This window comes from Peromyscus californicus, unplaced genomic scaffold (assembly GCF_007827085.1).
Source record: "Peromyscus californicus insignis strain IS unplaced genomic scaffold, ASM782708v3 Scaffold_6__1_contigs__length_162567912, whole genome shotgun sequence".
In the NCBI taxonomy this organism is placed as follows: Eukaryota; Metazoa; Chordata; class Mammalia; order Rodentia; family Cricetidae; genus Peromyscus; species Peromyscus californicus.
In genome coordinates this window covers 3,049,451-3,072,841 of record NW_026294584.1, presented here as the reverse complement: position 1 = coordinate 3,072,841, position 23,391 = coordinate 3,049,451, and the positions used below count along the sequence as shown (strand labels likewise).

The following is a 23,391-nucleotide window of genomic DNA, read 5'->3' as shown; positions in this document are numbered from 1 at the left end:
TCTACAACTTGCTATTGAATCACATATAATCAATTGATAATGTTTTGAAGCTTCGAGACTGCACTGATTAAAATGAAGATGACAGAAATAGAAGTGACCTTTCTGCTAGTGAGGAAGCTTCGTTCTCTTTGGTTAGCTCCAGCAGCTTAAGTAGTTGGTTATATTCTCGTTCTTTGACTTCCAGTAAGGCTCGCTTGCCCTCTACTTCCTTCATGACGTCATCCTTCTCTTCCACGAGAGCATTGACTTTGTTTTCAAGCTTCTTTAAAGACTCATTCAGCTCTTTGACTTCTTGTTCCAAGATGATATTTTTCTTTTCCATTTCTCTGTAGGAACACAGACAGAAGTATGAGGGCTTATTTTGAGTTCATGCTGTCTCTACCTATTATCAGGCAAAAATACACTTATCATAAGTTCATTGAGCTTAGAAGTTTGTAAAGGTTAAAGGTGAGAGGGACTTGGGAGGTGTGATGTTAGCTTTCATCATCAACTTGAATCACTTGGGAAGAGAGTCTCAATGGGGAACTGTCTATATTGGACTGGTCTATGGCAGTGGTTCTCAACCTTCCTAATGCTGTGACCCTTTACTACAGTTCCTCATGTTGTGGTGACCCCCAACCATAAAATTATTTCATTAATACTTCATAACTGTAACTTTGCTGTTGTGAATCATAATGTAAATACCTGATATGTGACCCCCAAGCAGGTCATAACCCACAGGTATGTCTGTGGGAGATTGTCTTAATTAAGTAAATGGATGTGGGAAGACACAGTCCTTTGTGAGTGGCACCATTCCTTAGGCAGGGAGGTCCCAAACTGTATAAGGGGGAGAAATGGAGCTGAGTACAAGTAAGCTAGTGAGCATGCATTTTTCTCTGCTCTTGACTCTGGATGTGTTGTGGTTAGCTGCCGGGAATTCCTGTCTTGACTTCCACACGATGAGAGACTGTAGCCTGGAATTGTCAGCTGAAATAAACTGCTTTCTTCCCTTTGTTGTTGTCTGTCACATAAAAAAATGGAAGCAGGACGGGGGATGACTTCCCAGAATGCCCCGAGGACAGGCATGTCCCCGTTCTCTTTTCTCCTCATCCCAGCCTCTGTCTCCTGTCCTTTCTACCCTCATCCTGACTAGCTTCCGGGACCAGTCCTGACTTTCTTAACTTTACTTCTGGTGATCTTGGATTTTAGAATCATACTGCTCCATTTTCTGGTATTCTTTTAAGACTGGTTACTAGAGTAATCATATTTTTTCTCTAGAACATTTTTATATGCACTAACCTGCAATAAGTACTTCTCTGTCCCACTTGTCAGCTCCCAAATAATAATGCAGAGATTTATATTAATTGTGAAACTCGACCTTTACTTTAGGCTTGTCTCAACTAGCTCTTATAACTTAAATTAACCTTTTTGTATTAATCTATGTTAAATGTTGTGGCATGTTTGTACACTGTGTGAAGATGTGTCGCTGTGATTGGTTTAATAAAGAGCTGAATGGCCAATAGCTATGCAGGAGGTATAGGCGGGACTTCCAGGAAGAGAGAAAGGAAGTAGGAGATGAATCCAGGAACATGTCAGATGCCGATGTGACATGAAGGAAGTCAGACATACAGAATGAAAAAAAGGTAAAAAGCCACAAGGCAGAACATAGATTAATATGAATGGGTTAATTTAAATTATAAGAGCTAGTGGGACAAGCCTAAGCAAAGGCCGAGCTTTCATAATTAATAAGAAGTCTCTGTGCCATTATTTGTGAGCAGGTGGCTGACAACAAAGCTTGCTACACTAACCTTTTATTTTATTTTTGATCACTGAAATATTGAGAATTTCCCAATGATCTTCACATCCAAATCTACTCCGAATGTCTGAGGGTGAACAGGTGCACAGTGAGAAGTTGCTATCTTTTGGGCTGCTGGCTGCCTGAGCATCCTTCAGGGCTACGACATTCTAAGTTAAAATGGTTAATCTCCAGCCCTGAAGAAGTTGCTGAAGGTCTCCATAGAAATATGATTTACAATTTGGAGCAGAACCAATTATTATCATTTGCTGTATTATTTCCTTTTAAACTCCAAATACACAAAGCCCAGGTGGCACCAGAGTCAGATAGTTCCAAGATTATAATTTCCAAAACTTATAACATGCACACACATTATTTGGGAGAGGGTGGCCTAGGAGGGATTCAGAATAAAAGTATTAAATCATACATTTTTTTGCGTGTCATTTTTTCTATCTCCTTTGTAATTTGTACGGGAATACTTTGATGGTGGACCACGTCATCCTAGTAAAGAAATACAATCACGTTATGTAGTCAATTAAGCAAGCAAATTAAATGAGAGGAAAATTAAATTTTGTAGAATTCTTACCATCTACCCTGTATACTTTATTTCCCCCAATATTCACACTGGCTTTATAAGGTCATTATACTTGTTACTGTCTCAAAAAGAAGACAGAGTGAGACAACTGCTGTTGGTGCCCTGCTAAGAGTCCCCTTTCCCCTGGGGTGGGAGAGGTGGGAGAAGTATGGAAGAGGCTGTAGCCAGGGCTAGCTCATGCAATGAGATAATACCCCATGCTCCTTGGCTCAGTAGAACAGTCTGTGATTCAACTCAAGATCCAGGGTTCTCTCTGAGGCCAGGCTGAGACTAGAGTTCTACAGCAAAACCTGTGTCCAGCCTGTCTTGTCCCCTAGCTCTCTCCTGCTTCCCTCTGAGCCATATAGGCTTCTCCTGCATTAACTGCCTTAGACGCTGCCTCTGGGGAGCCCTGCCTAAGATCGACAGGAGACACGAAAAACACTGCCTGTAGTCACACACGTGAGCACATATATGAACATATATGCAGGGCCAAGGTCAGAAGCTAAACTTGTGGACACTTAGATTCTGCCAGCTGTGTGAATTCACGGATCGTTCAGTTCAGGCATTGCGTCAGCGGTGATGAAAGGGACCCTTTGCATCCAGGGTGTTCACCAGATTTTGGGGGCTGGAACCACATGTGAGCACAAAGTTAAACCCACCACTGCACTGACAGGGTGGAGTGCTTCTCTTCAGGGTCTTGCTCAGTCCTGGAGCAGACCCAGGTTTATAGGGCTGAAGCTTAGCAATCTGGAAGTCCCTCTTCAAGCAAAAAAGTTACAGTTGCCAACTTAGGTCCAAATCCTTGAGAGGTTCATGCAGACGATGGGCCTGAAGCTGCACAGCATTCTTGATGTCAAAGGAATCTCTTCTTAGAGCCTGCTTCCCAGAGAAGATGGGCATGCTCTGAGAGCTTAGGGAAATGGCCAGAGTAAATCTCAAGAGTTTTCTAAGCCAATGAATTTTGGGAGCTGTCCCTTAAGTAACTCAAGGTTCTTTAACTTGTCTTGAGAATTATTGTATATTTTTCAAAATGAAATTCATTTCGATTCATTATTTCCTAAGACATTAATATAGGCTTCTTGTCACTTTTCCAGTAAAAGGAAGAGTGGAATCGAGCATACAGGGATAAGACAGCACAGACAGACACAGGAGGACTGAACATTCGGCTTCTCGCAAGGAATCCCGTGTGTCTGTGATGCTCACTTCAGATGCTGGCGGCCAGCTCTCCTGGCGGCCAGCTATCCAGGGGCAGGTCTTCACATTATGACAGTGTCATCAGGATTTCTCACGTCTTTTCCTATCAAACCCCCTCAAGCCATTTGTAAATTCCTAGAATTTAGGTTGTCTTTGGCAGGGTCCTTCATGATGCACAACTGTTCAGCTAGCTCTTTTGGTCACAAGCAAGTAGCTAACCTCATCCCGTGTGCTTCAACGCCCACACAGGCACATGTTTAAACAGTCACGGATTGTCCATAGCATACCTTCAGCCCAACCTGGCATTCGTTCAGCTCATCCAGCTCCTTCTGCTCCTTTAGAAGCTGCTTCTGCTTGGATATCACGTCTTCCCGCAGGATTTTGATTTCCAGTCTCTTCTGTATCACTTCCTTGCGCAGCTCTTCGGTGCTTTCTCTCAGGATTTTCATCTTCTTCTCCATTTCCTGTAAAAGTCATGGAAATGGCCAGTTAGAAAGTCCAGGTGAGTGCTTCTCTACTTAAAGCTAAACTGAAAGTAAGTCCACTTACCATATTGCTTGTACATGTTTGAAGACTCATAAGTGATTCCCAGGAAGGGGGTAACTTATGCCTGGCACCTTCGGTCACAGAATGCCAATTATACCACATCAACTAAGGATGTGACAGTTTTGAAGTACTTTTTAGCTGAGCAGTTCATGTTTTAAATGTTTTCTATGTTAATTTATATTTCATACTAAAAAGCACTGTGAAAATGTACATTCTGTTTTTTTGTAGTACTGGGATTTGACAAAATCAGATGCAAACCATCTTTGAATGCCTGTCTGTGGTTAACCTGAGTCATACATGGCAACTGGCCATGAGGAGGCTCACATTTCCACACAGTAGCACCCACATTTATTAATATTATCTCTGTATAGTCTCTTCCTCAGTGTCCTCCATCAGGGTCAGAGGAGGTTGTGCTCCTATCCTTACTACTGTACTCAGAAAGGCTATCTGCTAAGAATGGCCACGTAGATAGTTTTATTAGCCTGTGCTGAGCTTTCTTGTTCCCTTCTACTGCCAAAAGAAAGTAAAATAAGTCACCTAAACCACCCCCTCTCTTTCTCTCTTGTGTGTGTGGTGTGACTATATGTGAGTGTGTGTGTGTGTGTGTGTGTGTGTGTGTGTGTGTGTGTGTGTGTGTGTGTGACTGTGTGTGAGAAAGTCTGTGGTGTGTGTGAGTGTGTGTGTGTGTGTGAGTGTCTGTGGCTTGTGTGTGGTGTGTTGTAAATGGTGGTTAGATGTTATCTTGTTGCGATAATTAAATACCCCAACAAGAACGATGCAGGGAAGGGAGGCTTTGCTTTGGTGAAGGTGTAGTAGGGAAGTCCTGGCAGCATGAACTTGAACGCTCATCCCAGTCAAGAAGTACATAACAATGAATGCTAGTGCTCAGCTGGCATTCTCCTTTTTATTTGGTGCAGGACCCCAGTCCATGCAACGAAGACACCCCAGTTAAGGTGGTTCTTCCCATCTCCATTAGCCAATATTCCTCACAGTCATGCCCAGAGACTAACCTAATCTAGATGATCCCCCAAAAGAATGCTGAGACTTGTCTGCTGGGAGAGTCTACGTCTTGCTAAGTTTACAATCAATATTAACCATCACAGATGTACTTATATAGAATTAACAATATCTTACTAAAAGTTCAGCAGATTTGTGAGCTGGCCATGGAAGTGAACCATTGACAACACATTTTAAAAGCAACGTCCGGAAAGTAGAAACAATGTTTTCTGTTGTAGGTCTCAAAACTTGGCCATAATTTCCTCCTACTCCCCAGGGTATTCCTGGCCCCCAAATGTGTCTTTGTTATTCTTTCCATGGAGAGGGCAAGGCCTTCTTCTGTGAACATGACCCTAGCCACTGTTTTGACTAACAGAACATGACCAGAAATTACTCAAATAGAAACTTCAAAAGTTCTTGCATATTGTGATTTGCATGTCTTCAGGCTGGAAACCCTTCCACTATCATGTGATCAACAAGTGATGTGGGACCTTAGATAACTAACCTGCCACTGTAGCTGACCCTGCCCCAACTAAGCCAGCTCAGACCAAAAGAACACAGAACTATAGTAGAAATGTTTATTGTTTTAAGCCACCAGCTTTTGAGATGGCTTGTTATGCAGGAATAGGTAAGTAATTGTGGAGTTTAAATGAGAATGGCCCCATAGGCTCATATATTTGAATGCTGGATGCCTAGTTGGTGAAATTGTTTGAGAAGGATTAGGAAACCTGTTGGAGGAGGTGTGTCACTGGTGTGGGTTTTGAGGTTTCAAAAGCTCACACTGCTGGGCGGTGGTGGCGCACGCCTTTAATCCCAGCACTCGGGAGGCAGAGGCAGGCGGATCTCTGTGAGTTCGAGGCCAGCCTGGTCTACAGAGCGAGATCCAGGAAAGGTGCAAAGCTACACAGAGAAACCTTGTCTCGAAAAACCAAAAAAAAAAAAAAAAAAAAAAAGCTCACACCATTCTGCTTACCTGCTAACTCTCTCTCTCTCTCTCTCTCTCTCTCTCTCTCTCTCTCTCTCTCTCTCTCTCTCTCTCTCTCACACACACACACACACACACACACACATTCTGCCTTTCTGGATCCATGTAAGTTCCCAGTTACTGCTCCGGCACCACACCTGCCTGCCTGCCACCCTGTTCCCCCCTCATGATGGGCAGAGACTGTACTACCCTGTGTAACTGTGAGCTCTGAATTAAATGCTTTCTTGTATACGTTGCTTGATCATGGTATGACATCATATGACCAAACTCTGAGATGCTCAGAAAGCTTGGTGTAGTAACTACAGAGGAGATGTAACCTATTTTCTTCTATAAACGAAGTAGAAAGCTTGTCACCTGCCTCACTCGTAATCACTCACGAGGATGCAGATCTTCCTCTCCGCATCTGCAGTGAGTGTGGAGTTTTGGTGTTTCAAATGTTTCAGGGTGTGGTGTTATTTTTAAAGGGACGTCTGAATTCAGCTGCATTTAATAAACTCTAATACTTACCCCTGGCTTAGGTATCTTTTCAAATTCCTTTAGTATGAGAATCTTTTCTTCCGTTAAGCTGCCAAAAGAAAATATCATGTTTGACAAAAAGCACAAAAGAGCAAGCACCTTCTGCACCAGGGCCTTCCTATTTTCTCTTTCAGCTGCGTTCCCAGGCTCTCTGGACGTTGGCTCTGACTTCCACTACTCCAGTACGTCCTCCTGTCCAGCACTCCAGCAACATCATGTGCACACACCTAATACAGCAGCTCTCTGGGCATGTTAATTGTAACTGTACTAGGGCACAGACTTCCCTGAGGACTGAGACTCCTTCCAGGCCAGCAAGCTCAGAGCCTTTTCCTCTCTATGTTACCTCCCTAAATTACTACTGGGTCTTCCCAAAGGATCTGCCTTGCCTGCTTCCATCTTTGCCTCTGATAGTCAACCCTCTACTTTCAGTGCAGTGATTTTTAGCAGCATATAGGAGATACTATCACTTTTCTGCTCAATAAGATCCCATCAAACCTGGACCAACCTGAAACTCTATGTCATCAGCCTCTCCAGTCTCACTGCTTGCCACTCTTGGCCCTGGCCAGTTTGGCCTTCTTGCTAAACCTGTTCCAGCCCCAGGGACTCTGGGTCATCCTCCTAAAACAGTGCCAACATTTCCCACCAGTCTTGTTTTACTTTTCTGTAGCGCGTTGCTTGCTGCCTGGTGTTCTGTTGTGCATTAGCTCCACAAGGACAGAGACTGCTGTGTCTATGTGGCACTGCCACTGCTGGCAGAGAGTTGGCACACAACATTTAGTAACAGGAACACACTGGATGACTGAAGTTGGTTTAATTCCTATTTTCATGATTTGAAATATGTAATTTATATACTAAATGAGGACAAAGAGATACATAAAGAAATACAGTTGCCCTTAGAACGACCCATTGCTTCACTTTATTTACACCTGAATTGGAAACTTTCCATGGAAATCATGAAGGGAAGAGTCTGCAGATGTTCACAGGTAAGAAGGGTCCTTCCAATAGCTCCCAAATTTTACATGACATTTGCATTCCTCAGAGCACCACAGAAAGAGTCATAGAACCCTGGAGCAGAAGAAACTTAGCAGAGATTAGTTGTAGAATATTATTTTAAGGTGTGTTACTTTTGTTTATGCTCTGGAACATTTGTTTACTGATGGAAAGATGTGTTTGATTAAATAAAATTCACCTGCAGTCAGGAGGCTGAGTCAGCAACTAGCTGACAGGAAGTGGTAGGGAGGAGCCAGGTGGAGAAGGGTTTATAAGGAGGGGCGAGGAGAAGCATGAGGGCTTTTTGGAGGTCATGAGTAAGGAGAGGAGGTGAGCTATTTGCTATTCAGCCTCTGAAGAGCAGAATTCCACTTTAACCTTTGAATCTGAGTTCTTTAGAGGAACAGAGGTTTAGTTAAATTCCCTTCTAAGCTTTGCAAGAGTTGGTGCCTGAAGGACCAGAATTCCCTCTGGTTACAGCCCTTTCGGCCTAACTGTTGTTGGTAGTGGCAGAGTTGCAATTGCTGATTCAGACATCTGTGGCTAAAAAAAAAAAAAAAAAAAAAAAAAGAGGACAACAGAGATTCTTGGAACATGGACACTCACGCAAGGAAGGGAGTGTCTCAGGTGAAAGACAAGTTTAGACCAGGAACCAAGTTTGAAGAAATGTTATCTGGGGGTATTTGAGAATAATTCTTTCCAATATTGTTTCTTCTCCAAATTATTGAAAATGGTATACGAAATTATGAGAACAGTGGGCATGCTTGTCTACATTGCTATTTCACAGTCATAGTTCATGGTCATTCAGCCAAGCTCAGCATCTGCCTTCAGCCTCTGTGACAAACACATCTGAGTCTGTTGTGTCCCTCCCCCGTCCTGAATGCACAGGAAGACTGCATTTCATAGCTTCCCTTGCATTTGCCCCGGGGACAGTGGAGGGGAAGCCGGCTGGCAAACACACAGGATGGAGGCTGTGTGACTTTCCCTGAACTAAACACACTTTTTACTCTCCTCTCTCTCTCTCTCTCTCTCTCTCTCTCTCTCTCTCTCTCTCTCTCTCTCTCTCTCTCTCTTTCTCTCTTAATAAATTTGTTTATTTTACATTCTGGCTGCAGTTTCCCCTCCCTCCTCTCCTCCCAGTTCCTCCTCCCTACCCATCCACTCTGTTCCCACCCTACCCTCAATCCTCTCCTCCTCCATGTCTATTCAGAAAAGGACAGGCCTTCCATGGATATCAACAAAACATGGCATATCAAGTTGCAGTAAGACTAAGCACCTTCCCATGTATTAAGGCTGAGCAAGGTGACCCAGTAGGGTCCCAAAACCAAAAGCCAGTAAATGAGTCAGGGGAGAGAGCCCCTGTTCCCACTGTTAAGAGTCCTACAAGAGGACCAAGCTACACAATTGTCACATACATATATGCAGAGGGCCTAGGTCAGTCTCATACAGGCTCCCTGGTTGTTGGTTCCATCTCTGTGAGCCCCTATGAGTCCAGGTTAGTTGATTCTGTGGTTTTCTAGTGGTGTCCTTGACCCCTCTGGCTCCTACAATCCTTTTTCCCCCTCTTCTGTTGGATTCCCCAAACTCTGCCTAATGTTTGGCTGTGGGTCTGCATCTGTTTCCATCAGTTACTGGATGAAGTCTCCCTGATGACAATTGGGCTAGGCACCAATCTGGTCACAGGAGATGGCCAGTTTAGGCTACATATCTGCCATTACTAGGGTCTAAGCTGGGGTCATTCTTGTAGATTCCTGGAAGATTCCATTGCACCAGGTTTTTACCTGATTGTGAAATGCCCTTCTTTCCAGTAGTCTCTTCCAGTACTCTCCTCTTCCACACCCCCCAACCTGATCACTCATGTTCCCATCCCCACCTGCCCTCAGTCCACTCATGAAATTTCTTCTATTTCTCCTTCCTGGTGATTCGGGCATGCCCCCATGAATCATCCTTGTTACCTAATCTCTCTGGGTCTCTGGATTGTAGCATGGTTATCCTTTGTTTAGAGCTAATATCCACTTATGAGTGAGTATATATCATGTTTGTCTTTTTCAGTCTGGGTTACCTCACTCAGGATGATTTTTTTCTAGTTCCATCTATTTGCCTGCAAATTTCTTGGTGTCTTTTGCTGCGAGCGCAGAAATATGAAGTAGGAATTCAGCTGGTACTGACAAGGCTAAAATCTAACAGAGCCAAGGGCTCTGGTGGAGCGAAGCCAAAATTCAAGGAGTCTTGGTGATATAGGTTTTGGAATGTATTAGCTGTTTCCTGCAGTGAATTTCCTGTGTGCTGTTAAAGCTTTCCCATTTGATTCTTTTCCCAACAACTTCTAACAGTGTGACTGATTATTTATTGGGCACAATTTACCTTATAAGTTTGGGGCATATGGATGACATCCCTTTGACTATATGTGAAAACAGTCACACAAACAAAGACCCTTTTCCCACAATCAGGCCTTTGTTCCTCTTATTCTAGCATAGGCTTAGAGTCTGCTTCTCTGTAATTATCTTCATTAGCAAACATCTGGCCAGTGCCATCTCTCGGCAAAAGTTATTTCATTTGAGATACTTCTCAGACATTCAAGGACAGACTGTAGATAGATGAGCACTAGCATGCCCTGAGCTCACCTTGCCCACAGACAAGAGAAGCTAACCTCACTAACCTTAAATCCTTAACTCCTTACCTTCACCCCGGTTTATTAACACAAGACCCTAATTTAAGAGATTTACACTTGTAATTACTGGGATGGTTATCAGCCATCTGCTAGTTACTGATATAAGGTAAAATTCCCACTGACTCAATGAGACAGCCACCAAGGCCAGGTGGATGATAGGTGCCAAGCTTTGTTTCTTGTACAAATTAAGCTTAAATCCTCTTCTTTTATCCCATAGCCTAGGTGTTATCCTTAGATCTAAAAGTTCCCTTTAGCAACTGACTCAGAGCAAAAGTGCTTTTATGAACCAAATACTACATGTTGTTATGAAGGTTGCCTAGTGACCAAGGACACTTCCCCCACCCTGCTGGAAAATGGCACTGTCGAGATAGCTGAGCCAGAAGCAGCGCTGAAGGAAGAAAAGACAGTTTTACCTTACTCACGACTTAAACTAACATATAGACTCCTAACCTTTTACCTAACCACTTCTAAGAATATAGGCTGAGCACATAAATTCCTTCTTAGATTCCCTAATTGATTTTAGCCCTTAGTTGACCCTACCAGAGAACTTTCATTAGTCATTCCCCTTTGGGTTGTAAATGAAAGCTGACAATTACTGCTCTATGTGTGGATCTTATCACCTCTCTCTATGACCCTGAAAACTTCAAGCCTCTCATTGCATTGCCAAAGAATTACTGCTTGTAAGTGTATATAACCGGTACCCCCCCCCATGGCACTTGTAGAATTGACTTAGAAGAATAAAGTAAATGGACTGAAAGAGCTCAGTGTGTGTAGATTTTTCAATATTCCTAAGATTAGATTCTCAACTGGTTGTTAGGTTCTTCCATGGACCCTGGAAAAGGGCTATCTGGGGCTGGACCCCAATAGCTTGTTAGTCCTTGTTGTGTAAATGTACCACATTTTCTTTATCCATTCTTCAGTTGAGGGGCATCGAGGTTGTTTCCAGGTTCTGGCTATTACAAATAAAGCTGCTATGAACATAGTTGAGCAAGTGTCCTTGTAGTATGATTGGACATCCTTTGGGTATATGACCAAGAGTGGTATAGCTGGGTCTTGTGGTAGATTTATTGGTTCCCAGTTTTTGGAGAAACCACCATACTGATTTCCAAAGTGGCTGTATAAGTTTGCACTCCCACCAGCAATAGAGGAGTGTTCCCCTTGCTCCACATCCTCTCCAGCATGAGCTGTCACTTGTGTTTTTGATCTTAGCCATTCTGACAGGTGTAAGATTGTATCTTACTCATTTTGATTCGCATTTCCCTCATAGCTAAGGATGTTGAACATCTCCTTAAGTGTTTCTCAGCCATTTGAGAATCTTCTGTTGAGAATTTGCTGTTTAGATCTGTACCTCATTTTTTGATTGGATGATTTGGTTTTTTGATCTAGTTTCCTGAATTCTTTATATATTTTGGAAATCTGCTCCTCTGTCAGATGTGGGGTTGGTGAAGATCTTTTCCCATTTTATATTTTGTCATATTGACAATGTCCTTTGCCTTACAGACGCTTTTCAGTTTCATGAGATCCCATTTATTAATTGTTGATCTTAATGTCTGTGCTATTGGTGTTCTATTCAGGAAGTTGTCTCCTGTCCCAATGTGCTCAAGGCTATTCTCCACCTTCTCTTCTATCATGTTCAGTATATCTGGATTCATGTTGAGGTCTTTGATTTACTTGGACTTGAGTTTTGTGCAGGGTGATCGATATGGATCTATTTGCATTCTTCTACATGCAGACATTCAGTTAGACCAGCACCATTTGTTGAAGATGCTTTCTTTTTTCCATTGTGTAATTTTGGCTTCTTTGTCAAAAATCAGGTGTTCATAGATATGCGGATTTATATCTGGGTCTTCAATCTGATTCCATTGATCCACCTGTCTGTTTTTATGCCAATACCATGCTGTTTTTATTACTATAACTGTGGCAGATCTTGAAATCAGGGATAGTGATACCTCTAGACATTCTCATATTGTACAGGATTGTTTTAGCTATCCTTCTGTGGCTCCTCTTCTTCCTTCAATCTTTGGTACATTGGTCCATGAGGATGCCTCCAGAAGCTGGGAACAGGGTTCTGATGGCTGTGGGTATGATGGAGACAGCCCTCTGGGATATGATTTCAGTGAATCAACTCAACTTTATTCCAGAATATAAGGAATATATAGGATTGGGAAGCCTGGGGATAAACCCTAATTTGCATTAAGTGGCATACTCCTATCATAAGGCTTCCTATGTGGCAGCAGGGTCTTATAGCAAAGCTCCTAGTACAAGTCTTAGTTACCATATGTGCAGCAGGGGAAAGGCTTCTAGCAGGAAACTGTGCCAAGGGTCACGTTGGAGATAAATCAGGCATCCAGGTTTAGAGACAGCTTTCAGATAAGGTCTGTGCTCCATGCCCAGAGACATTCTCTAGATAAGGGCATGTAGAGAGTAGGAAGTTTCAGTGGGAGGAGGGAGTCCTCATGTTGTCTAGCTTTGACCAGCAAGGCCTTCCAACATCCTAGGGTTTTTGATTTTCCATATGAAGTTGAAAGTTGAGTATTGTTATGTCAAGGTTGGCAAAGAATTGTGTTGGGATTTTAATGGGGATTTCATGGAACTTGTATATTGTTACTGGTTGGATGTCATTTTTACTGTTTTGATCCTAGTGATCCATAAGCATGGGAGATCTTTCCATCTTCTGATATCATCTCCAAAATTTCTTTCTTTGAAGACTTGAAGTTCTCATCATATAGGTCTTTGACTTGCTTTGTTAGAGTTATGCCAAGATATTTTATATTATTTGTGGGCTATTGTGAAGGGTCTTTTTTTTAATGATTTCTTTCTCAGACTATGTATTGTTTGTGTATAGCAGGGCTATTGATTTTTCTTTTTCTTTTTTTTTTTTTTGGCTTTATCTTGTATCCAGCCACTTCACCAGAGGTGTTTATCAGCTGTAGGAGTTCCCTAGTAGATTTTTTTATGTATACTATCATATCCTCTGTGAATAGTGATACTTTGACTTCTTCCTTACTGATTTATAGCCTCTTGATCTCCTTTAGTTGTGTTATTGCTCTAGCTAGAACTTCAAGTACTATATTGAATAGATATGGAGTGGACAGCCTTATCTTATTCATGATTTCAGTGGAATTGCTTTGAGTTTCTATCATTTAATTTGATGATGGCTATTGGCTTGCTGCATATTGCTTTTATTATGTTTATGTCCCTTGAATTCCTGATCTATCAAAGACTTCTATCCTGAAGAGGTGTTGGATTTTGTCAAAGACTTTTTGAGCATCTAATGAGATGATTGTGTGTGTTTTTTTCTTTCAATTTGTTTATATGGTAGATTACATGGACAGATTTTCATATGTTAAACCATCCCTGCCTCTATGGAATGAAACCTACTTCATCATGGTGGATGATCTTTTTGATGTGTTCTTGATTTGGTTTGCAAATATTTTACTGAGTATTTTTGCATCAATGTTCACAAGGGAAATTGGTCTGTAATTCTCTTTCTTTGTTGAGTCTTTGTGCGATTTGGTATCATGGTGACTATGACCTCATAAAATGAACTTGGCAATGTTCCTTCTGTTTCTATTTTATGGAATAATCTGAGGAGTATTGGTATTAGGTTTTCTTTGAAAGTCTGGTAGAACTCTGCACTTAAACAGTCTGGCCCTGGGCTTTCTTTTGGTTGGAAGGCTTTTAATGACTGTTTCTATTTCCTTAGGGGTTATTGGTCTATGTAAGTTGTTTTTCTCATCTTGATTTGACTTTGGTAAGTGATATCTATCAAAAATTTGTCCATTCTTTTAGATTTTTCAATTTTGTGAAGTACAGGTTTTTGAAGTATGGCCTAATGATTCTCTGGATTTCCTTGGAGTTTGTTGTTAGGTCCCCCTTTTCATTTCTGTTTTTAATTTGGATATCTCTCTGCTTTTTAGTTAGTTTGGATAAGAGTTAGTATAGTTTAAAGGTTTAGTCAGTTTGGATTTATCTATTTTGTTGATTTTCTTGAAGAACCAACTCTGTTTCATTGATTCTTTGTATTGTTCTCTTTGTTTCTATTTTGTTGATTTCAGTTTGATCATTTCCTGTCATCTACTCCTCTTGATGTATTTGCTTCCTTTTGTTCTAGAGCTTTCAGGTGTGCTGTCAAGTCACAAGTTGTGGTGATATTGTGTTCCCCAAAATATTGTGCACCCTAGTAAACTTATCTGGGGTCAGAGAACAGAACAGCCACAATATTAAACACAGAGGTTAGGCAGTGGTAGCACACGCCTTTAATCTGAGCATTCCAGAGGCAGAGATCTGCCTGGATCTCTGAGTTCAAAGCCACACTGGAAAGAGCCAGGCATGGTAACTCATGCCTTTAACCCCAGGAAGTGATGGCAGGAAGCAGAAAGGTATATAAGGCGTGAAAACCAAGAACTATAGCTGGTTAAGCTTTTAGGCTTTTGAGCAACAGTTCAGCTGAGACCCATTCAAATGAGGACTGAGAGGCTTCCAGTCTGAGGAAACAGGATCAGCTGAGGAATTGGCAAGGTGAGGTGGCTGTGGCTTGTTCTGCTTCTCTGATCTTCCAAGTGTTGTCCCCAGTACCTGGCTCCAGGTTTGTTTTTTACTAATAAGACCTTTTAAGATTCTTGCTACAACAAGTATGAGATCTCTCCAAATTCTTCATGAAGGCATTAGTGCTGTGAACTTTCTGCTTAGCACCACTTTCACTGTGTCTCATAAATTTGGGTTTATTGTACATTCATTTTCATTGACTTCTAGGAAGTCTTTAACTTCTTTCTTTCCTTCTTCCTTGACCCAGTGGTAACTCAGTAGAGAGTTGTTCAGTTTCCATGAGTTTGTAGGCTTTCTGTGGTTTCTGTTGTTGTTGAAATCTGGTTTTAATCCATGGTGGTCTGGTAAGATAAGGGGGTTATTTCAAATTTTTCTTTTATCTGTTGAGGCTTGCTCTGTGGCACAGTATATGATCAATTTTGGAGAAGGTTCCATGAGGTGCTGAGAAGAAGGTATACTCTTTTGTGTTTGGATGAAATGTTTGTAGGTATCTGTTAGGTCCATTTGAGTCATAACATGTTAGTTCTATTATTTCTTTGTTTAGTTTCTGTGTGGATGACCTGTCCATTGGTGAGAGTGGGATGTTAAATTCTCCCACTATTATTTTGTGGGGTTCTATAAGTGATTTAAGCTTAATTAATGTTTCTTTTACAAATGTGGGTGCCCTTACATTTGGGGCATAGATGTTTAGAATTGATCCATCATCCTGGTGGTTTTCCTTTGATGAATATAAAATGCCCTTCTCTATCCCTCTGATTAATTTTGGTTGGAAGCCTATTTTGTTAGATATTAGGATAGCTATACCAGCTTTCTTCTTAGGTCCATTTGATTGAAAAATCTTTTTCCAACCGTTTACTATGAGGTAATGTTTATCTTTGATGTTGAGATGTGTTTCTTGTATGCAGCAAAATAATGGATCGTTTTTTGTATCCATTCCCCATTAGCCTATGTCTTTTTATTGGTGAATTGAGTCCATTGATGTTGAGGTATATATAAATGATCATTGATTGTTAATTCCCTTTTTTTTGTCTTTTGTGGTGGTAGTGTGTGTGTGTGTGTGTGTGTGTGTGTGTGTGTGTGTGTGTGTGTTTCTGTGTGTTTGTTTCCCTTCTTTGGGTTTTGCTGATATGAGATTAACTATTGCCTGTATTTTTGTGGGTGTATTTTCCTGGGGTTGGAGCTTTCCTTCTAGTACCTTCTGTAGGACTGGGTTTTTGGATAGATATTGTTTAAATTTGACTTTGTCCTGAAATATTTTGATTTCTCCATCTATGGTGACTGACAGTTTTGCTGGGTATAGTAGTCTTGGCTGGCATCTATGGTCTCTTACAGTCCGCAAGATATCAGTCCAGGCCCTTCTGGATTTTAGTGTCTCCATTGAGAAGTCAGGTGTGATACTAATAGGTCTGCCTTTATATGTTACTTGGCCTTTCCCCCTTGCTGCTTTTAATATTCTTTCTTTGCTCTGTATTTTTAGTGTTTTGATTATTATGTGGCAAGGAGACTTTCTTTTCTGATCTAATCTTTTTGGTGTTCTGTAGGCTTCTTGTACCTTTATAGGCATGTCCTTCTTTAGGTTGGGAAAATTTTCTTCTATGATTTTGTTAAATATAGTCTCTGTGTTTCTGAGCTGGGTTTCTTCTCCTGTATTCCTATTATTCTTATGTTCAATCTTTTCATAGTGTCCCAGATTTTCTGGATGTTTTGTCTTAGGAATTTTTTAGACATAACATTTTCTTTGACTTATGAATCTATTTCCTCTATTGTGCCTTCAATGCCTGAGATTCTCTTTTCCATCTCTCGCATTCAGTTGATGTAGTTCCTGTTTGCTTACACAGATTTTCCATTTCCAAGATTCCCTCCATTTGTGTTTTCTTAATTGCTTCAATTTCCATTTTCAGGTCTTGAACAGTTTCCTTCATTTGTTTGTTTGTTTTTTCTTGGCTTTTAGGGATTTATTGATTTCTTCCAATTTTTTGTTTGTCTTTTCCTCAATTTCTTTAAGGGATTTTTGCACATCCTCTTTAAAGACTTCGGTCATCTTCATAAATTCATTTTAAGGTTGTTTTCTTGTGATTCAGCTGTGTTGGACTGTTCAGATCTTACTGTTGTAGTATAGTTGGACTCTGGTGATTACATATTGCTTTTTCTGTTATTGATTGTGTTCTTACACTGGTATTTAGGCATCTGGATTTGGGATGATTATAGGTCTAGGTGTTGATTTCTGCATTTGTCTTTGTTAGATGGGTGTTTTATTCCTTGGTTTCTCTTTCCTCTTTGATCTTCTGGCCTTTGGTAAAGCTGAAGTCTTCTTCCAAAGTTGTAGACCAAGATATGGAACCCAGGGTAGGGGGTGCAGTCTGTGGTCCCTAGATCTGGTTTGGCCTCTGGGGTCCCTAGGACTAGCCTGGCCTCCAGTATAGCTGCCAAGGCTGGGGTCTCTAGATCTGACCTGTGCTCTAGTAAAGCTGAAGTCTGCTTCTGAGTTTGTAGGCTTGGGGTCCCGAGATCCAGGCATGGCCTCTGATAAAGCCAAGGCTGGGGAGGGTGTTCAGTTTGGGCTTGTTGAAGAGGCTTAAAGGGATTTAGCAGGAGGTGAAGTGTCTTCTCTGGGGTCTCGAGGGACCACTCTGGCCTCCATTAAATCTGCCAGGGCTGTGGGCCCTAGTGTGGAGCCCAGGGGAGGGGGTGCATTCTCCTCGTTTTTTGTTTTGTTTTGTTTTTGTTTTTAAAGATAGGGTCTCCCTATACCCTGACTGTCCAGGAATGTGCTACACAGGCCAGGCTAGCCTTGAACTCACAGAGATCCACCTGCATCTGCCTCCTGAGTGATGGGAACCCCAAACTACCAAATATAAATTACAAAAAAATTAAAGATAAGAGGAAAATAAGATTATATAAAATTGGAGGAAAGCATGTGGTATCTACAGAGAAGCAAGAGCCAGAACAATATCTAACACCTTTTAAAAATTATTCAGGCACCTTTCAGGAAACACTGTCACAGACATGGTGTGTCTCCTAGGCGATTCTGAATGATTCAAGTTGACAATGAAGATTAATCATCACAAATGTTAACTCAGTCATATCAACAATCACCTTAATGACAATTAAAACACAGATTGTAAGAATGGATAAAAAATTAGATCCTGCTATAGGTTGTCTATAAGAAACTTACTTTAAATATTCATTTTAATTTATGTATATGTACATGTCTCTGTGTGTGTGTACACATATGTGTGCATGGGTGCCCATAGAAGTAAGAAGAGGATGTCAGATCCCCTAGAGCTGGAGTTACAGGTAGTTGTGAGTGACCTAATATGGGTACTGGGAACTCAACTTGGGTCCTCTGGAAGAGCATCCAGTACTCTTAACCAGAAAGTACTCTCCAGCCATAGAAACCCATTCTACATACTTATAAACTAAAATGAAATGATGGATAGGCTACACCAATGCTAATAAAAAGCCATGGCCACCATCCAAGTTTGAGTATCTTTAATCTGAAAGTCCAACTTCTGAAATGTTCCAAATTCATAAATTTTTTGAGAGTTGACATGACCCCCAAGAGTTCCCAACTTATGATTTTGAATTCAAAGAGATAATCTCTAATTACAGTTGAAGACCCAACACTTATCTCTCCAAAATTGACAGACAAAAGCAGAAAGTCAGCAAGGACCTCACTGAATTCCAATAGAGCATAGCTCACCTGTCTAGAGATTAACAAATAAAAAAGCAATAAAAACATAACAAGTACAGATGGTGAATGAGAACAAGCAGTTACTTGTTCTGTTGATAGGAATGATACAGAAAATGAGAGCACTTGTATTTTTTACTTTAGCTGTTGGGATGAGGTAACATGGTACAAAAATGAGATTTTGGAAATTGCTTTAGTTAGGCTTTAGCCCAAATATTCTAAATTAAATAACAAGAGCAGGTTTGATATAATCATTTGCTTACTTTCTTCCCTCAACAACCATGTTTTGAGCTCTATTTTACACAGATTCTTTTATTTTTCTGCATTTAATGATCAAGTAATTTGCCTTAAGATTTTCCAAATTTTCTCAGCATGAACTTTAAAACATTTCAGAAGATTTAACTATATGATGAGGTTTTGGGGTGAATGGAGTATTAGGGGCACTGGTCCTGCTGTATCAAGCAGATCCCACCAGTCAATAGATCAAGGAGGTATACATCTGTACATCAGGTTTTATTTCTAGGACATTTCATTACAATGATATAAATTAATGATAGTGTCATAATGCATCTTACACTGAACCTAATAGAAATTAGTTGTTCCAAGCACAGATTAAAGCTGAATTTTTCAGTTTTGAGTGGTTATGACTTGGCTTCCAGAATTCCCTTTCCCCTACATTGCTACTACACTTTGGGCACACTGCCACCAGGGGGTGGTCAAGTGCTGCCACCTATTACTGATAAAGGCAACAGTGGTGACATGAAATTGAGATAAAGGCTTGTAGTCTTCTTTTTGATAAATATAAAATAGCATTTTCTTTGAGAAAACATAGAATGGTTAATTTTCTAGGGCTGTTAAAACTAACTGTATTTCTACTATGGAATTACCCCATTGAGAAGCATGGACTTTTATTTCCTTTAAGAGGTATATGCTTCTGTTCTCAAAGATCATAACCTTCATGTCTCACCCCATGGATGGTCATTTCATTTTTCCATATACCCTTAGTAAAATTATATTAACTATGTAGGCATGGCTGAGTTTATTTTTATATGAGTTACTATAATGCTTTCCTAGTTGCTAAACAGATCCCACAACTAGTAATTGAATAATTATTTTCAAGGGTTTCTATTGGGATTAAGTAATACAATAAAATAATTCTAAATATTATTTACCACACACTGGGTCTACTATGTGCAGGAATCTTCACACACATTTCTACACTCCACAGTCTTGCTATAATGGTTTTATATTTGTTGTACAAATGAAGAAATGGACGTAAGTATTCTTTCCCAGGTCCAGTCAGAGACTCCAGAGCTTTTTGGTGCCAGGCACCTCTGGAGTGCAATATGCTGAAAGACTCTACCATTTTTCAAAAATTCAGAAGACTTCTAAATTTTCACATTTATAAATAATGTCACAATGTTGAAAAAAGTATATTTCATCCATCTTTCTTCTTTTAGATTTTCATTTTTGCATGGCATTACTAGGACAAGACTCTTTTTGGTATGATAATATATGCCATACATTATGGTATATATTAACTCTTAACCTTTTACACTCATATTCAAATTTCAATCTGATTTTTTTCTCAGCTTCTCCACTGAAGGAGGCTTCTGCATCAAAGCTCTTTAGGATTAAAGCTCATTCAGCATCAAAACAGCCCTGACAGAAACCATGTCATGGAATTTTATGGTCCTAAGGTGCACAAGCTCAGGGACGAAGTGGGGAGCCCAACAGCGCAGTCGTGGTGAGGGCAACCACCCACGGAAGGACGGCAGGCCGGAGTGCAAAAGCAGGTTTCTGAACTGGTCCCACAATCATCTCACTGTGGGGGCTTTCCAAAGCTGGAGTGGGTCGCTGTGAGAGGCCAGGCCTTGGGGTGTTCAAGCACAGACTGATTGATCTTGAGGGAATCTTTGGATTAGTCTAGCATGCAGCCAGGGCTAAGACTAACTTTGAGATCAAATGTTTTTGTTTTATTTTTTGTTTGAATGGTATAAGGTACTTTTTAAAAAAACTTCCAAACATAATATTTTTATTAATTATTTGGGGATTTCATACAACGTAACCTGATCACACTTGCTTCCCATTCCTTCTAAGCCCATCCTCCCACCCTTGTACCCATCCAAACCCCCCAAAAAAGAAAAGAAAAAGAACACCAAGTCCAATTTGTGTTGCCCATACACTCACTGGAGCATGGTCACACTCCCAGTGGCCAGACCCTTAAAGACAACTGAGATCTCCCTGCCCCACCCCTGCCAGAAGCCACCAACTGTGAAGAGCGACACTTCAGCATCACTAACAGAACTTTTAAGGACTCTCTTCAGTAGCTTCATGTCTGGACTGTTTCTTTTTCTTTTGGAAGGGAGGGGGGAGGTTGGCACACAATGTCTCCCATCGATACAAAAGAAGCTTCCCTCCTCATAGCAGTTGGTGGCAGCCAGGATCCCATCAACATGGTTTCCAGCAGATCACGAATGTACCTCACCCCAGGTCTGCATAAATCCTTTAAAAAGCCTCCAGACTGGCAGCTTGGTGGCCTCCTAGTTCCGGGGAGCCTCCTGCTACACAAGAGCTCTGCTCTGTCCATCTTAAGTTCCCACCTGTGAATCTATGAATTTAATCTTCGAATTGTGAGACAAAAACCCACAGGCTGCTGATGCATTGAAAGTTCATGTGGCCAGGAGCTCCTGGCACCCTGACTTCTGCGCTGAGCTCACCAAAAAGCAAGAGGCTCGAGCACTCTGGAAGACACCCCAACATTCCTGTATCACATTCTTACTGATGGGTTCATTCCTGGGTTTCTACTTTGATGTCTTTATTGGACCAAGAACAGAAAATGTGTAAAGAGCCTATGTGGGCAGCAACAGGGATTAGAAGAACCAGTTCCCGAGAGTCAATGAGGACATCCCTGCACATGCTCAGCAGGAGTGTCACCACTCTCTATGTCCACACCATGACAGATGACACTAACCACAGCCTTGTTCCCCAGCTGACCAAGGCTTGACAGAATATGTCAGAGTTAGCCCAAGAGACACAATATACTTGCTGCCCAAATTTTGGGAATTAGTGGAAAACAGGGAAACCATGAAAACGTAACAGGAAAGGCAAAGACTGAAGAGAATATGGAAAAGCCTTTATCAGAGAAAGCTTTCAGAAAAATAATGACTTCCTTGGTGAAAAAATAAGTTCCCTGAGTATGTATCTAACTACTTCATTATTTAATCTATATTTACTTAGCTCACTTAAATATGTTCTACATTTTCTTGTTGAGGTGTATATTTATCAAGAGATTATCAGTGAGTATGAGCCCTAAACTAAAACTGTGGAACACATGTTCAGTTGTTAACTAATCAAATAATTTTACAGACCATTAGCATCTATTAAAAACCTTATTTTGTGTGACAACAGAAGTTGCTGGGTGTGGTGGCCCATGCCTTTAGTTTAATTTACCTTGGAGGCAGAGGCAGATCTCTAGGAGGAGGAGTGGGGAGAGAGGCAGATCTCTGGGAGGAGGAGGAGGGGGGGAGAGGCAGATCTCTGGGAGGAAGGGGAGGGGGAGAGAGAGGCAATGGCAGCAGCAAACAGGAGACCAGCCAAATTAAAAGGAACTTGATGATGTTCTTGCCAGTCACCAGTGATTCAGAAGTTCCTGAAGACGCTGGGGTGGAGGGTGTTGACAACTTGGGCTTCTATTACTTAGGCACTGGATACAATGAGCGTTTACTGTGCTGTACTGACAAATATCGTCTGTATATTTGGATGAATAGCTTTCTCTCATTGGCTTCATTTATTTTTATCAGTGGATGGAAATCCCTACTTTCCCCTCTGGGAGTACTGAGTGGATTTATTTCTGTACCATGGAATATCAAACGTGTGAAGGCAATGAAATGCAAAACCCATTATTCCTCCCTGGAATCCCTTTGGTAGCAAAATGAATTTTTATAAAAATGAGTGTATTAATTCCTGAGCTCTTGATATTTGAGGATAGGATATAGGGAATCTGCTCAGTGTAAAGTGTCCCATGCTTTTGATTGTTCTCATTTGGTGTAAGTCGCCACACACTGTCCCTTTCCTATCCTGTGGAGCTTGGTGAACAATTTGCCTGTCTATACCTAAAAGGCAAGAGTTCTCCCCCCACCCTGTCCCTTCTTCTTTCTTGGCAAGAATACTTGGAAATTTTAAACAATTTAAAGATCAGCTGACTTATGTGCTTCATACCCTTTCACAAAATGTCACGAATTCCTATTTGCAACACTAATGAACAACCACCAATTGTTTTAATTTCGTTATTGTTTTCAGCTGAAAGAGTGAGTGCTTACAGAAATAGCTGGGCTTTCTTTCTTTTTATAGCTCTCTGGAGAGTCTGAAATGACTTTAGACTGAAAGACACATGGAAAAAGCTGCCTGGCTTTTCTTCTCTCTGAATAGAATTCTCTTCATTAAACTGCCTTCTTTATCTATTCTTCAGCTGAAAAAAAATAAGCCACAAGGGAAGATCTCAAGACCCAGGGGCCACATGGTTTTCCAGAGGCCGCTCAGGCATTTGTCGTCTCTGGGCAGAGTTGAATTATATTTGCACTGTCTGAATTCTACAGACTGCTAAAAATGCCAAAGCCCTCCCACCTTAAATGGTAACAGAGTCGAGGAGGACAGGTTTGGCTTTTTCCCAGGACCCAGGCACAGCACACCACACCTCAAAACTACAATCACATGCAGCCCTAGACAGAGGGACATGCTGAACTTCCACAGGGAACAGGAGAGGCAGGGAAATGGGTTCCCCTCCTGCCAGTACCTGCTTGGCTTCACTAAGTGAGTCCTGAGTAAGAGAAAGAATCTGTGAAACTTTTTCTTTGGTGACAGGACAAAGGTTGAATACACGGTTCTGTTCCTGCTGTGTTAG

At 41.2% G+C, this 23,391-nt stretch overlaps 1 protein-coding gene across 1 annotated transcript in view; it reads right to left on the bottom strand.

Moving 5' to 3' along the window:
• Ccdc146 (coiled-coil domain containing 146) overlaps positions 1 to 23,391 on the bottom strand; it is a 158,306-nt gene that overhangs the window by 32,001 nt on the left and 102,914 nt on the right. The window contains exons 5-8 of the mRNA XM_052721116.1: positions 6,580 to 6,637; positions 3,833 to 4,009; positions 2,202 to 2,275; positions 99 to 326 (exon numbers count right to left, since the gene is read on the bottom strand). Coding sequence (XP_052577076.1) covers positions 99 to 326; positions 2,202 to 2,275; positions 3,833 to 4,009; positions 6,580 to 6,637 — 537 coding nt within the window. The remainder of the gene's footprint in view (positions 1 to 98; positions 327 to 2,201; positions 2,276 to 3,832; positions 4,010 to 6,579; positions 6,638 to 23,391) is intronic.